This window comes from Canis lupus, chromosome 36 (genome assembly GCF_048164855.1).
Source record: "Canis lupus baileyi chromosome 36, mCanLup2.hap1, whole genome shotgun sequence".
Lineage (NCBI taxonomy): Eukaryota > Metazoa > Chordata > Mammalia > Carnivora > Canidae > Canis > Canis lupus.
Window position 1 is genome coordinate 5,636,728 of NC_132873.1, and position 9,908 is coordinate 5,646,635.

At 50.8% G+C, this 9,908-nt stretch overlaps 2 protein-coding genes across 12 annotated transcripts in view; one reads left to right on the forward strand and one right to left on the reverse strand.

Moving 5' to 3' along the window:
- Positions 1-3,290, reverse strand: part of STK36 (serine/threonine kinase 36) — a 24,475-nt gene extending 21,185 nt beyond the window's left edge. Inside the window, exons 1-4 of one of the 9 annotated variants that reach the window (XM_072813333.1) lie at positions 3,063-3,290; positions 2,517-2,582; positions 1,438-1,578; positions 1,250-1,327 (exon numbers count right to left, since the gene is read on the reverse strand). In XM_072813333.1, the coding sequence (XP_072669434.1) occupies positions 1,250-1,327; positions 1,438-1,578; positions 2,517-2,582; positions 3,063-3,275 (498 nt within the window). In that variant the 5' untranslated portion in view covers positions 3,276-3,290. The other 8 variants (XM_072813335.1, XM_072813337.1, XM_072813338.1 and 5 more) reach the window with 8 other exon arrangements.
- On the forward strand, positions 2,885-9,474 carry RNF25 (ring finger protein 25). 3 transcript variants are annotated; one of them, XM_072813359.1, is made up of 10 exons: positions 2,885-3,346; positions 5,578-5,652; positions 5,895-5,997; positions 6,088-6,155; positions 6,249-6,318; positions 7,472-7,543; positions 7,638-7,781; positions 8,126-8,215; positions 8,497-8,631; positions 8,834-9,474. In XM_072813359.1, the coding sequence occupies exons 1-10, from the start codon at positions 3,306-3,308 to the stop codon at positions 9,410-9,412; spliced, it is 1,377 nt and encodes a 458-aa protein (XP_072669460.1). In that variant the 5' UTR covers positions 2,885-3,305; the 3' UTR covers positions 9,413-9,474. The 3 variants fall into 3 exon arrangements, with proteins under 3 accessions (XP_072669460.1, XP_072669461.1, XP_072669459.1); XM_072813358.1 differs by having other exon boundaries at positions 2,891-3,346; positions 8,123-8,215; XM_072813360.1 differs by lacking the exon at positions 7,472-7,543 and having other exon boundaries at positions 2,886-3,346; positions 8,123-8,215.
- Positions 9,475-9,908: the final 434 nt, after the last annotated feature.

Genomic DNA, 9,908 nt, shown 5'->3' on the forward strand with positions numbered 1-9,908 from the left:
CGAGATGATGACTTACAAATAATAATCCTTAGAAGGAGATAAAATGATGCAGTAAGAAGTCTTGAGGGGGGCCTACTTGCTTGCTAGGGTACAGAGAAATCCCTACAACGAGTGTGGCTGGAGAATGTGTTCAATCAAATCCCACTGCTAACCACTAGGTCTTGGTGGTGAATCCTGCCTTAACTACGCCCCTTATACCTTCCTGCCCTCTCTGGTACCACACACTAGCCCTTCTTCCCTAAAGATGCCTTTAGGGAAGAAACAGCATTAATAATCGTGAACTGGGGTGCCTGGGTGGCTCAATCGGTTAAGCAGCTGCTTTGGGCTCAGGTCATGATCTGAGGGTCCTGGGGTTGAGCCCCAAGTCAGGCTCCCCACTTCCGTCACTCCCCATGCTTGTGCATGCAGGCACACGCTCTTTCTCTTTCTATCTCTATCAAAAGAATAAATAAAATTGGGAAGCCCAAATGGCTCAGTGGTTTAGTGCTGCCTTCAGCCCAGGGTGTGATCCTGGAGACCCGGGACGAGTCCCACGTTGGGCATCCTGCATGGAGCCTGCTTCTCCCTCTGCCTGTGTCTCTGCCTCTCTCTCTCTCTGTCTCTCATGAATAAATAAATAAAATCTTAAAAAAAATAAATCTTAAAAAATAATAGCAATAATAACTATATTGAATACTGTGTGTCAGGCACTCTTCTAAACACTTTACAAGAATTAATTCACTAGGGATCCCCCTGGGTTGCTCCATGGTTAGCACCTGCCTTTGGCCCAGGGCCTGATCCTGGAGTCCCGGGATCAGGTCCCGCATCGGGCTCCCTGCATGAAGCCTGCTTCTCCCTCTGCCTGTGTCTCTGCCTGTGTCTCTGTCCCTCTGTGTGTGTGTGTCTATCATGAATAAATAAGTAAAATCTTTTTAAAAAAAAGAATTCACTAATCTTCACAATAGCCTCATGAAACAGATGTTATAATTACTTCCATTTTTAAATGAGGAAACAGCACAAAGAGGTTAAAGGAACTTACCCACGAAAATCCAGCTAGAAAGTGGTAGGGTCAACCTCTGTACTCAGAGATTTGAGCTCCAGTGTTCACATACTTTCCTGTCACACCACACTGACTCCATAGACACCTAGAGTCTTGTATTTTCCTCAGGACTTTTCAAAATGGTGACGGTCAGTGCCCCGAGCTTTCCCTACCAGTCCTTAAGCTGAAAAGAGGTCAGGGGAGAGGAGAAGTTTGAGCCAGGAAAGGTACCTGGTCTTCAGGAAGTTTTCCGTCATCTTCCAAGATCTGAAAGAGCTCTCCCTCAGCATAGTCTGTCACCACCACCACCTGCAGGGAGAAGACAATGGTACTGATGGCTCCAGATTTATGCATTGTGAGGTCAGGAAATTTCTGGGAGCCTTCTTCTTGGGGAAGGGTGACCCAAAACCCAAGTGCACCTCTTTGTCAGTTTCAAAGCTGTCAAGCATATGCACTATGTTAGGATGCCGCAGACCCCGCATGATTTCAATCTCTCGTTGCAGATTTCTCAGCTCCTTCTCTGAGCGTCCTAATTTTGGAATGAACTTCAGGGCCACCACCTGTCAGTGGTAAGATGAAACATCAAGGCCTAATCACGCTATTGAAACATTCATCTCAGAGTTCCAGAACTCAGGCTTTAGATTGAACAAATTCTCATTACCCACTAGTCAGCTACTCCCCTTACCCCATATACCCTGGCCTTATCTAGGCCTCCCCCACCCCCTGCCCTAGGACAAAACAGCCTCCACCAGGCAGATCCCTTTGGTGGATTCTGGGAGAGGTGTTCTAATCTGGGTAAAGCACTCTGGGTAAAGATTTAAGGGAAAGAAAAAAAAAAAAAGATTTAAGGAAAAGAGAAAGAAGAAAAAAATGAAGAAAGAATAGAGTTCAAGTGGTCTCTCTCTTCTGCTATGGCTTGACAGAGAGAATAATAATAAACATAATTTATTTACTGTTTACTAGGTGCCAGACACTATACTAGCGTAGGGATTCAGTGTTAATCACATTTAATCCTCAAACCCCATCAATCAGATACTGTTTTTATCCTCATCCTAGAGATGAGGAAAGAGACGCTGAGAGGTTAAGTAACTTGTCCATAGTTCAAAGGCTACAAAGTGGTGGACTTAAGATCTGAACTCAAGTAATCCAATATTAGAGCTCCTACTCTGTCAGAGGAATGAGAGAGTGCTTCAGGAATACTGGCCGGTAATCTGGTCCCATTTTCCACAGTAGTTGGAGGTACAGAATCCCACCCAAGAGACGCCCCTCTTTGTGCACCACCTGAGCACTGTATTTTCTTCGACCCTTATACACCCTCCCAAAAGAGCCTTCTCCAATCATCTCCAACACGTGGTACTTTTCCATGACAGAGGCTTCAGGATCCCTCAGAAGGAAGGAGGTAGAGATGGTGGTGAAGAGCTACAGCTCCAGGGACAGGTCTACACATCTAGGAGGCCTGGTGCGGGCATGGAAGAAAGCTTAATGTTAGCCACCTTGCCTTTTCCTTTTTCATAATAATCCAGGCTTCAAAAACATCGTAGTGGAGTGAATGGCAAGACGAGATCTCGGAGCAAACAGAGCGCCTCTTGTCGTTCTCCCTCCTTTCCAGCCCCCCCCACCCCACCCCAACTCCGTTCCCGTAGGACGCAGTGGCCCCCTTCCCTCTCCGCGCACACCCGACCGCCCGGCCCCGCCCCCTCCCCCGCCCCAGCCGCGTCCTCGCCCCGCCCCCTCCGCCCAGCCTCGCCCCCCCGCCCCCCCCGCCCCCTCCATCCGGCCAGACCCACCGACCCCGCCCCTCCCAGCCTCTCCCAAGTTCCCGCCACCGCCAACCTGCCCAGCAGCCCGCCCACGGCCCCGGCCGGCGCGCTTCGCAGACCGGAGCCCCTCGCTCACCCCCAGCCTAGGCGCTTCCAGCTCCTCAGGCCGAGGGACGTGGGCCCGGGCCCTCAGCCCCGCCCCGCCCGGCTGCCTGCACACTTTGCCTGACTTACAATTCTTCCCCTCCCCCCCACAGCCGGACTCTTTGGACTCCCACTGTTACCAGCTGTAGTCGTTGGAATTGGCCAGAAGAAGCCCAGAGGACAGAGGCGCTCAGGCTTTGGGAGAGACGGAGGACTGCCCATAGGCACTTCCTAGGGCACTTCCGAGCCGTCCCTTGGGCCTCAGGACCCCCTGAGGACCCGGAGTCCACGGTTGCCTGGAAACGGCTGCGCGCCGGCTCCCTCCTCGCCGCCTCCGACTTCCCAGAGGGCATTTCCGGTTCCGGCTGTGGGCCGGAGGAGACATGGCGGCGTCTGCGTCGGCAGCTGCGGGGGAGGAGGACTGGTAACTCTCGGGGCATGGGCTTTGGCTGGCCGCCTGGGTCCGGTCCCGGAGACTGGCGGTGGCCGCGGACGGTCCGTACGGCGGGCTTGTGGGGCGGAGCGAGGGATAAGGGGTGGCAGCGGCGCTGACATGTCTTCTTGAGAGAGCTTCTGTACCGGGGAGCTGAGGGTGGAGGGGCACCGATCGGACGGGAGAGGAGGCCAGGCCAGCTCGGGCCGCGCCTTAGCTGGCTCGATCCCCTCTTCTCTGGCCTCACTCGTCTCATTGTCCTGAAGTGGATTTGCTCAGGGTCCCAAGGATGCCTGCTTATCACCTCTCCCACCTCCCTTTTACCTCCCGGAGCCGATGCCCTCCAGCCCCGACCCCTTTCCCCTTGGGTCAGCCTATTTCCGCCGAGGTTTTCCTCAACCTTCTCCCTCCCCGACAGCACGAATGAGCTTGTTTGAATAAAGCTTTACACCTCACACAAAGCTCTCCTAGTCCTTCTCTCAAGCATTCTCAACAAGAGACCCAAACCTGGAAGGACTCTGGGATTGGAACTAGGATAAATGTGGGTTCACTCCACATTTTATTAGCGTGTGATGCTGACCGGGCCACCTAGCTTCTGTGAGTCAGTGTCCTGAGATGTAAAAAAGTGGGTGTGGCATCTACCTCATAGAATAGTTGAGAGGCTCACGGTGGATTTATACATAAAAGTGTCCTTTTTCCAATTGAGGTGCGAGCACCTGAGGGGACTAGATGAAGCCTGAAGAGGTAAATCGATTTGCCAAAAAGGTGCATACCTATGACCTAGGAATCCAGGTTATCTGATTCTGAATCATGTTTTTGGTACTAGGACATTATACAGTCTCCCTACCCTCGCCCCCTTTTTTGTCACCACCTCACATCCAGGTCCCAAGTCACAACTAGGGAAGGTGAAGCCTCTTCATGGATGTCATTGGTTCAAGGAGCCCAGCCACTGTTGGCCTTTTTGAGACTATCTAGGCTCATGGTTTTCAACTTATTTAGGGAAACTTTATGATTCTGAGGAGACACGTTGAGCCATGGAGAGGCCAGTAGTGATTGCACAGTTAGCCTGTGGTGTCCTGAGACTCCCACACTCACGTCAACCCAAACCACACCACTGTTATCTATTTTATATTTTGAGGGGCCTAAGACTTAAAAAGAAAATTTGAGAACGAGTAATATATGGGATATGCTAGGGCAGCCCTGCTCTTGATGAAGAAGGAACAATAACTGTAAAGGAAACCAAGCATGCGTCCTTATGTGCATTACCTGAGCAGAGCTATGGACTTGAGCCTATCACTAATCTTCAGTGTCATTACAACTCCTGTTTCTTTGATTAAACATGTATGTTCTCTCGTTGACATCAGGGCCACCTGATCTTGACCTAAACAGGTTGATCTAGATCAACCAGATAGCAAGGGTCGTAAATACATTGAATACCGACTATATCCTTTTCTTTCGTTTTTACAGGAGAAGGTTATATACAAATAGGAGAAAAAAGAACCTAGACTACATACTATGGCCAAGATATTATTAGATACTTTACATAAACAGCCTTTTATCATTACAGTAAATCTAGACAGTAGGTGGCATTACCTACATATAGTAGCCAGAGTGACTCAAGCTTACGGAGTTACTCAGATCATGTAGCTATAAGTGATTAGTACCTATTACTCGAAAACTGGTGGCTCTTCTGCTACATCATGGTATTTATACCACCTAGACCTCTTTTTCTGTTCAGGTTGCTATCTCCTTGAGTAGGCTTAGGGTAACTGATACTGAGAGTATGTGTAGACACTGGAATCCATATGAACAGTGGTGTAGGGAAAGCTAGGAGTGGTATTGGTAGCCTTGATGTGAATCATTTGACAGCTTATTTCTGGGTCACAGAGATAGTCAACCAGCAGCACGATGGAATTTAAACAGAGTCAGGCTCTGTTTCTAGTTCTGCCTGTTAAACTTTGGTATTTGAGCCAGTCATTTCACCTTCCCAAGAATCCATTTCCTCATCTCTTGACAGGAATAGTCCCTTAAACTCTGATTCCCATGCTTCCTACCTGGCCCCTTGACAATGTAAGAAAATCTATTTCCCCTGTTTTTATGGAGGTTAGCAAAAGAACGCACTCAGGCAAAATTTCGTTTTGTAAAAGTCAGCCATCACAGGCTCTAGCAGGCTTTGATGGGGAGAGCTGTAATGGTGAGCCAATCTCCTCCTGTCTCTCCAGGGTACTTCCCTCTGAAGTCGAGGTGTTAGAGTCTATCTATCTGGATGAACTACAGGTGGTTAAAGGAAATGGCAGGTACGTATTCAACTGAAGGTGGGCAGGAGTCCCCTTAGTAATGAGCAGATTTCATGCAGAATCCATGAGCCTTGATTCAGAGAAGATGTTCTCATGGAGACAGACATACTCCTTTAATCTCCCCCAAAAGAAAGAGCCCACTTCTCACTTCCTCCATCAGCTTTACTGTTTCACTCCCATCTTTCCTGGTCCTCAAACTCCTGCCCAGTCACATCCCAGGTCCCCACTTTATCCACCTACAGATCCTCACCATGGGAGATCTACATCACCCTGCACCCTGCCACTGCAGAAGACCAGAATTCACAGTATGTGTGCTTCACCCTGGTGCTTCAGGTCCCAACACAGGTGAGGCCCCTGCCTTGTGGCAGCAAAGGGAGAAAGGAGAGAGGCTCTGGGGTGGAGTGCTTTAGCAGTAACGTCATTTCCTCCCACTAGTACCCCAATGAGGTGCCACAGATCTCTATCCGTAACCCCCGAGGACTCTCAGATGAACAGATCCACAAGTAAGCTGGGCTGGTCAGGGCAGGGAAAATGGGCTGCAGCTCAGTCTGGTGAGGGGAGGGAGCAGGCCTAATGTTTGCTTTGCCCTTTTCCAGGATTTCACAGGCACTGAGCCACGTGGCCAATGCTGGGCTGGGTACTGCTATGCTCTATGAACTCATCGAGGTAAGAGGTGTGCTAGCTCGGGAAACTCCTAGAGCTGTTTCTCTTAGGGGAGGTAATGGGCCTAGGATCTTACATACATCTGGAGTCATTCATTTACTCTTGTTTAGGTGAGGCCTAAATCCAGAAAGATGAAATTTTCTGTTACCAAGAATCCTACCACCCCCCCAAAAGAGAGTTCCCTAGCTTCCCCAAGTGGCCTATGCTAGTATCCTAAAAATGACTTTGCCTTTATAACTTGAATTTTTCTTGATTCTGCTTCAAGGCATTCTCTGGGCACTGGCAACCGAAAGTAGCAAGAGATAGAGACCTTGCCTAGAGAGTCTCACCACAAATAAAAATTTGAAGGCTAGTCTGCCATTGCAGTGGACTAGGACTAAAAAAGTCATGGTTCTTTTACTCAGTTTCTCCCCTAATGAAGTTAACAACCCACAGAGAACACCTAAAGCTACAAGTTCACATACACAGACAACTTCTGTTGCTTGAGATTAAAAACACAATTAAGTACAGTCTTGTTTCAAAACTTCAAAACTTTGACTTTTGAAGAAAAATGTTCAGAAAAGAATGAAGGTGGGCGGCCTGGAGTCCGAGTGGCTTAGACCACTGTAGCACTCCTGAGCCCGGCCTCCACAATGCCACTTTGAGCTTTGTGGAATTCCAGAATATTAGCTATTCAAACAACAGTGCAAAGGAGTTTGTTTGCAGCCCAACTTGATGCCCTTGAGTTCTCTGTTCATTTGGGTTGTCCATGCCTCAACTTTTTCTGGAAGCTGGCTCGAAGAACAGACCTCTTGGAGTGATAATCAGAGGGGGTTAACCAAAGAAGACCTCCCAGAAGATAAGAGTTTCAATTGAACATTCTGTTCTCTCGAGGCATATTATTTTCATCCCTGAGGTGTACTAAAGGTGATTTATGAAGTGGAAAAACAGCAAAATTGGATTGTGCGGCTGGGTTGATGTGGCAGGAGGGGCAGGGACGCGGAGGACTGATTCCAGGGGGAGGACACCTCCCCGAGACAGGAATGCATGAACACAAAGTAACATGCTAGCTTAGTAGGAGACATTCCCGCATTCACCCCTGGGAATAGTAGAACCCTGGCTGTGTTCCCAGTTCTTGCCCCTGCCTCCCTGTTTGAAATGTCTTCTCTCCTCTCAGAAAGGGAAGGAAATTCTCACAGACAATAATATCCCCCATGGCCAGTGCGTCATCTGCCTCTATGATTTCCAGGTGGGTTTCTCCCTTGGGACCTGGCGTCTGCTTGGGCTGGCAGTGGAGGACTCATGAGAGCTCCGGCGCCATGCCCTGTGTCTCCTCCCTTCAGGAGAAGGAGGCCTTTACCAAAACACCCTGTTACCACTACTTCCACTGCCACTGCCTTGCTCGATACATCCAGCACATGGAGCGTGAGCTACAGGCTCAAGGCCAGGAGCAGGAGCAGGAACGGCAGCATGCCGCAACCAAGCAGGTCAGCTTGCCAGCCCCTGCTCTCACCTGACCGCCTCACACCCTTTTCTGTCCCTCGACTCCAGGGGCTCTTCGCCTTTTTGGGGTCACAGATCCCTTTGAAATTTGAAAGCTCACCTCTGTCCAGAAAAAAGGGTGTTCTTATATACATGTATACATGCTGTGTGCAGTTTCAGAGTTCCCAGACCTCTATCTGGGGAGGCAACCCCTGCCCTATCCTGCCTCAATGTGCCTGTGCCCTTCATCCCTGCCCTGTTCAGATTAGCCTGGCTGACTGGGTTGGGCAGCTGGCAAGCGAGCACTATGGGCCGTGAAGCAGGGCTGTGATTTCTCTATTTTTAGAAGGCAGTCGGTGTGCAGTGTCCGGTGTGCAGAGAGCCCCTTGTATATGATCTTGCCTCACTGAAAGCAGCCCCTGAACCCCAACAGCCCATGGTAAGGAAATTCCCTTGTCATCTGAGCCAGGAATAATGGCATCCTCCAAGGAGGGAGGGATGGCATCTTATCTTCCTCAAATGGGACCTCCAGAATTGGGCTTGACCTGCCTGGGACCCTGCAGAGCTACAGCCCCAACTAGGCTGAGGCTTTGAGAGCCCAGATCTGAGAGGCAAACCCAAGAACCTCAAGCAGATCTGAGGCAGTCCTGAAAGAGCAGGGATTCAAGTCTGCCTTCTATTTTTTTTTTCCCCGCTCTCACTCTGCTCACTGCCTTCCAGGAGCTATACCAGCCCAGCGCAGAGAGCCTGCGCCAACAAGAAGAGCGCAAGCGGCTCTACCAGAGGCAGCAGGAGCGGGGAGGCATCATTGACCTTGAGGCTGAGCGTAACCGGTACTTCATCAGCCTCCAGCAGGTGAGGGAAGCCTTCCTCACACCTCCCTTACTGCCCCCTACCTTCCCAGCAGCGCCCCTCTGCCATGGCCCTAGGGAGAGCTCTGTTCTACCCTTAAGGTTAGAGGCTGATGGCAGTCAGCCTCAGCTGTGAGCAAGGGGCCTACAGCTCCCTGCTTTGGGAAACTACACCTCCCTCACTGCATCTGCTCATTTCTTTCTAGCCTCCTGCCCCTGTGGAGCCGGAGTCGGCTGTAGATGCCTCCAGAGGATCCCAGCCACCCAGTGCCCTTGCCTCAGAACTGTCCACCTCATCAACTGCCCAGCCCAACCTGTCAGCTCCTCTGCCTGTGGCCTCCCAGTACACGTGTGAGAAGATTCCAGGGGCTGGGCCAAATCAGCAAAGGTTGGGCGAGACCCAGAAAGCTATGATAGATCCCCCCCGGGCCAGTCGAGGCCCCTGGAAACAGCCTGAACGGAGGCACCTAAAGGGAGGGGAGTGCCATGCCCACAAAGGTACCAGTGACACCCAGGAACTGCCACCTCCTGAGGGGCCCCTCAAGGAGCCCATGGACCTAAAGCCAGAACCCTGTAGCCAAGGGGTTGAAGGTCCTCCCCAAGAGAAGGGGCCTGGCAACTGGCAGGGTCCCCCACCCCGCAGGACTCGGGACTGTGCTCGCTGGGAGCGCTCCAAGGGTCGGACACCGGGTTCTTCCTACCCCCGCCTGCCTCGGGGTCGGGGAGCCTTTCGTCCTGGTACTCGGAGGGAGCCCCTGAGCATGGAGTCTGAGGACGGTTCCTAGCAGTACTGTGGGGGGCAGGGATTTGGGGGGGCAGGGAGGGGCAATAAAGAGATTTGGCCTTGTTTGGCTTTCTTTGCTTAGTAGCGCCTAGCCTGTACAGTATGGCTTTTTCTGAATCTCTAGCAAGACCTGAGTGGGAGACTAGCTCCAACTTTGCCCTGAAGTCCCATTTTCCCAAGAGATCAAGTTCTGAATAAAGATAGGCCTGACACCTCAGCCAGCGTGGTGGGTTTCAGGAAAACTAGTAGATGCCAACATCTAAGCAGAACATGCAAGAATATGATGTGCACACACCCACCGTGTATATGTCCACATTTTTATGTATATACATTTTTTTAAAACCGAATGCCTTTAGATCGAAGACTGTACTTCCCTGTTTACCATGGTGTCTCTTCCAGCTTTGCCTTAGCTTATGCCCCCAGCACTGGCCTCTGTGGATGCCTGAGGGCCCCTGCCTTTGACCTAAGTACCAATACAGGGAGGCAGGGAGGGAGGC